Raw genomic sequence first — 6,056 nt, forward strand, 5'->3', positions numbered from 1 at the left:
GTGGATATGGGTGAAATTTGACGTTTTTGTGTGGGAAAAATTATCTTCGTAGTAAATAGCAGTATCTTAACCGTATCCATTACTTTAAAGACAGCATAATCGGGAGAACGGTCGTCTTACTGGTGAGCCGGTCAGTTAAAGAATTTCTTTGATGACGTAAAAGTGACATCACTTCCCCACCCGATGGGGAAACGGTTGGGGGAAAAGACGAGAAAGGAATTCCTTTGATTGTCACCGACATCTGCATATCATTACAGCCTGACGACAGGGGTACTGTTATATAGAGAAAAAAACGAAAGGCCCCGTAGAATGTATCGAGCTTTGGCTGTGAGCAGACCAGTACTATCAGTAGACAATGACTAGACCCAGCGACATCAGTGACTGAGAGAGAGAGAGAGAGAGAGAGGAGAGAGAGAGAGAGAGAGAGAGAGAGAGAGAATAAAAGAGGGGGGGGGGGGGGGGGGGGGTAGCAATGTAGGCTTCAATCTCACCGTAGCCTGTAGTTCAATTCGTATTGAGAATGTATGTGTGTAGAGGGGGGGGGGGGGGGAGGGGTAGGAGGTGTTGTTGTGTGCATGGGAGAGGGGTCTTTGTGTGTGTGCATAAGTGTGTGTTACTAGGTTCATGTATTACAAAAGATCCCGATTTAATTTTGTCAAGACTCACCATTTCTGTAGTTAGTGTAATCCGTAATCCATCACAAATATTGAATAAAAGTCAATTGAACCGTTCTATCACTATTTGATTAGTTCTGAGTCAGGGAAGTTAAAGTAATATTATGCTTCGGTTTTGTGGTATGTATCTCTATAAGTTGGAATCTAGTTTCTAAAGTTATAGTTATAGTTATCTGATATTGATATTGATATCCTAAATAATAAAATAAATGGATTATATTGTTATATATTTCAGGTATTTATCATGTTATCGATAAAACTCCACTCATTATCACATATCACACAAGAAAAATACAAGAGAAGTCAAGCAGATTATATATTTATGGAAAAGGGATATTGACTTTGACCTTTCATTGCTTTCTAAACATTTTTCTTTGATCAAGAACCATGAGTGCATATTTAAAGTTTGCTTCAGGATAATGCCATTTCTAAACACTTACTCTTAGTTATAAAGTTTCAATTACCAGTCACCACCAGTGGATATCTCTCATCTTCAATTCTGGGTTGTAAGGTTCATACCATTTTCAGTTTTCACTTTGTCTTAGAGACTCACTCTCCCAATTTCGTTAGTTAGCGTAATCCATAATTCACTTTTTTATGATAATATATTATAGTTTACCTTTACCAATTATGATAAAACTCCCAAATAAAAGAAATCAATTATCACATACAACTGTCAATTACAGAAAATGCAAGAGAAGTCAAGCAGATTAAATACCTATTGAAAAGGGAAATTGACTTTCTAAACAAGGGTATGTTTTTCTCTGATCTTGTAATAACTCACGTCAAGAACATTTCAATGTTAATGTTAGGAATCAGAGCATGATAATGTGATAATGATTACCATAAGCACAGTTGCACATCGTGTAATCCACTGAAATATATCACTTATAATAATTCCATTTAAAAATCGAATGACACACAACCGCTTGCTTTAAAAGTTGACAAACTACAGAGGCAAACAATTGAATGCAGATTGTTTTACAACTTCTGTTCTCACAAACAGGGATGCCAGATGGCCAGAGTTCTTCGAAGCCAATTTAGACTGCAAAAGTGACCAAAATAGAACCTCATGTGGCCAAATACTTCAAACTCTCTGATCTCCTTAAAAGACGTCGATTTTGATTTTTTTATCGACTAACCTAGGAAAAGGCTTGTTTTATTTCAAAAAAAGAAAATTTTTAATTAATATGTAATAATATATACGCGATTCTCCGTGTGTCAATTTTGATCATACGCGTGGCCATCTGGCAGCACTACCCACACACCAACTATGACTTAACGTCTTGACACTTCTTCCTAGTAGAATAGCAGTATTCTACTCGTTGCCTTTCCGTTTCATGCTGCAACTTGTAGATATGTGTGAAATGTGACCGTTTCTGTGTGGGAAAGACTACCTTCGTAGTAAATAGCAGTATCTTAACTGTAGCCATTACTTTAAAGACAGTATTGTCGGAAGAACGGTCGTCTTACTGTTGAGACGGTCCGTTAAGGAATTTCTTTGATGACGTAAAAGTGACATCACTTCCCCACCCGATGGGGAAACGGTTGGGGGAAAGACCCAGAAAGGAATGCCTTTGATTGTCACCGGCATCTGCATATCATTAAAGCCTGACGACAGCGGGTACTGTTATATAGGGAAAAAACGAACGGCCCCGTAGGATTGAGTAAGAGGGCGGGGATCTGTCCTGTATATGAAGTCCTAGACTAGACCACATAGCCGCACACATAGTACATACCTGGAAGCCTTGTGTAAGTCGTCCAGCAGATCGTCGACAAAGCTGATGGCGTCCTTGTCCTTGCTTTCAGCCTCCTCCACCAGGACATGTAGCAAGGACAGCTTGGGGTCGTTCGACTTGGTCAACACCAGTTTGTTGAGAGACGTCAATCGAAACCCTACTGCTTCTCCAGCACTGCTGCCCTGAAGTTCATGAAAAGTAAAACTTTGTTTTAAACGACGGTTTTGGGTCTTTTCTAAAAATAAAAAAATGTAATTTCCTATATAGGACGGTTTTGACAATTCTGTATCGTCATTATAGTTTAAAAAAACAACATTATTGGTGAAAAATATACATTATCTGTGTTGATACCCGTTTTGCGACCTAATTTCGGGGTTTGGCATAAAAAAACCAAACAACAATCTATTGGTAAACGTTCAACAAAAATTAATGAAGGAATAACCTCCATATTCTTCCCTCATATCAACATTGTTGCATAGTGTGTCACTATAGAGAGATTTTACAGCTTTAGCTTATGGGGTTTTTATTAGAACATTACAAAGTTGCGAATCAAAGTGTTTTGACAAAATTGATGTTAACAATTTATAATTTCGATTATAATTGAAAATACACATACATTATAAAACATCTTTCTATGGTGACATAATACATTATTTCTGTGATAATGAATAGATTCTCAGAGCCGTTTGGTTTGTTTTGTTATTAGGTGTTTAACGGCGCTTTCAACACTATTTAGCCCGTTTCTGGCTTTTATCAGTTTTTATCAGCCTCGAGGGGCCATAGCTGCTCAATCGTGTTATTACTGTTGTAATATAATTTTATAAAACCTAATACTTACATGTATCTTATTTAAAAATGTTTATTTACAATGTCTTCAGGAGTTCACATTCCTGCAGATACTTTAAAATTGTAAGCGAATCGACTGACTGGAACAGAGACTTCAAGTCTCTGGAACCGTTTGGCACAGTATCCCATACCCCTAGAAAAATTACATAATGAGAAAATAGCAAAATAGCTTTCAGTTTTCAACACATTTCTAACTACATGTGCCCTTTTCGACTGTTTTTCTTGTCTTTATAGTCTATTTTAAGAAGTTTAAGTTAAAGTTTACTCATAGTTTTCTGTGTTGCTTCTATTTCAAACGGTAAAAAGTGGGTATTTTACTCAGACATCTACCATCGACAGTAAAGCGTGTGTAGTTCATTATGTTAACCAATTACTGCCATTGTTTACATTACGAGGAATGTCCGAGAGGCGTGGTTATATAAGTGTCTATACAGCTTATAATCAAACCATACTAAAAACGTTGTAGATCTACCTTGTTGATAAAATTCCCGGCTTTTAGGACAAGGTGTAAAAACTTCTTCAAAGGCTTGTTGTCATACAAACGACGACAGATCCCATTCAACAAAGTCAGGTTCGATCTGGTGCTGGACAACTGACTCTGGAAATCAGACTGGACAGAATAAAGAGCAACAATATTTAATTTCTTAATAACATTAAAAAAAAACCCAGAATTACGCCATGGAATTTAAATAATGCATAATGTATCGGAAAAGTCGTGACGAAAAATATTCTACTCTTCCGGTTCTAAATTCATCGTAAGTGTTATGTAACCAGTCTTTCGAAGGACTAATAATGAATGTGCTAAGTATTGAATAATAAGGTGGTAGAACTATATTAGTAGCAGGATGACTGATAATGAATATACATAATAATAATAATAATAATAATAATAATAATAATAATAATAATAATAATAATGATAATAATAATAATAATAATAATAATAATAATAATAATAATAATAATAATAATAATAATAATAATAATAATAATAATAATAATAATAATAATAATAAATTCCCTTTATTACTCCCTAAGGGGACATTTTTCGTTTAGGGTCTATTCCAAGGGGAGACTAGAATAACCCAGGCGTCAATAGCAGTGCAGTGCAGTGCAGTGCAGCAAAGTGAATTAAGGCTAGGTGACTTTCTCAAGGCCACACAAGGCGGTGGGTAGAGCTCGGTACCTTTCGGTTACGAAGCAAAGCCCAAACCGCTGGCAGCTTTGTGGTCTAGTGGTATGACACTCGCTTTCGGATCGGAAGGTCCTGGGTTCGAGCCTCGCGCTCGGCGCATAGTTGAGTCCTTGGAAAAGGCTCTTTACTCAAATTCTCTCACCGTACTCAGGTGTAAAATGAGTACCTGGCCGCTAACAGCGTTGTCTTTGTCCGAAAAATTGTAATATCGCCTAACATGCGTTATGTCCCATCCTACATATTAAATGTTGCTGTTGACCAGGGACCCCTTGAAAAGCGCTTTGAGCACGTTTAGTGGATGTTGCACTATATAAAAGCTAGATTTTAATTTAAACCGCTGAGCCACGCTGTCTGTCCCGTAGGCAGATTCTTAAGACAAAGTGACGTAATAGATCGAGGATGCATGGGCGATCCTTATTGATGACCAGCATTTATTTTCATTTTTTTTTAAATTGAGCTTTTGTACAGCGCAATATCCACCGAACGTGCTCAAATCGCGTTAAAAGGGGTTCCTGGCAAACAGCAACATTTAACATGTAGGACGGTACATGACGCATGTTAGGCGATATTACATTTTTTTTTCGGACAGAGACAACGCTGTTAACGGCCAGGTACTCATTTTAATAGATAAAAGATATTCAGACCTATGCCATGATATCTATCTTTTCATTATAAAATAAAATTGTTATATTTCTAGACAAGTGTTCATCACGTACTTGTAAGACCATGAGTTCAAGTCTCAATTTGTAGCAAGGCACTGCAATCAGCTGGGAGAAAAACTTCTCTGCATTTCCTAATTTCCCTGGGTCTCCGTCGTAATTCTGAATCAGCTCGAGCTGTGGAAGGTAAGGAAAAAATTATTGTGAGATAAGATATAAGTGTATAAAATCATTTGTTTTTCAATCATAGTTTTTTTTGGGGAAAAATGTATTGAAAATAAAAGAAAAAAGATTTTATTGTGAGATAGGATGAAACTGTATGAAATCATTTATTTTTCAATCATATATTTTTTTGGGGAAAATGTATTGAAAATAAATGAAAAAAGATTTTATTGTGAGATAGGAATAAACTGTATTAAATCATTTGTTTTTCAAACATATATCTTTTTAGGGAAAAATGTATTGAAAATTAAAAAAAAAAAGATTTCATTGTGAGATAAGATATAACTATGAAATCATTGTTTTTTTAATCATCGAATTTTTGGGAAAAAAATCATTGAAAATATTAAAAAGAACCAACGGTTGTTTCTTTTTGAGAATACATGTAAACACGTAAGCATTATTAATACACAAAAATCACTTCATCATCCTTACGGCAACAGTCACTGTCTATACCCAGGCACTCATTTACACCTGGGTTAAATTGGGAAATATTATGTCTAAAACGCCAGCACCAGACCAGAGCATTTGCTTTTATTGTCAATTGGATTCAATAGTCTGATGTCACGTCGCCCAGCAACGGCGGCCATATTGGTTCTAAACAAAACAAAGAAAATATGTACTTTTTATTCTTCATGCTGGCTCGAACTTTTCATATGTCTTGTAATCAAGAAAACAAAAGTGTGTAAAAGTCAAAACATGATCAGATTTATAATGATTTTTT

The 6,056-nt window shown here is 35.9% G+C and overlaps 1 protein-coding gene across 1 annotated transcript; it reads right to left on the minus strand.

Annotated features, from left to right (window-relative positions):
• Positions 1–2,413: 2,413 nt before the first annotated feature.
• LOC144961938 (uncharacterized) lies at positions 2,414–5,290 on the minus strand (the record flags this gene model as incomplete). Its single annotated transcript, XM_078894958.1, has 3 exons — positions 2,414–2,595; positions 3,732–3,869; positions 5,171–5,290. Coding segments are annotated over 3 exons (440 nt in total), but the record flags the coding sequence as incomplete, so codon positions are not given.
• Between the last annotated feature and the right edge of the window lie 766 nt (positions 5,291–6,056).

Source organism: Berghia stephanieae, unplaced genomic scaffold (assembly GCF_034508935.2).
Source record: "Berghia stephanieae isolate SIO BIC M18660-M18661 unplaced genomic scaffold, UCSD_Bste_1.3 scaffold5044, whole genome shotgun sequence".
NCBI lineage: Eukaryota > Metazoa > Mollusca > Gastropoda > Nudibranchia > Aeolidiidae > Berghia > Berghia stephanieae.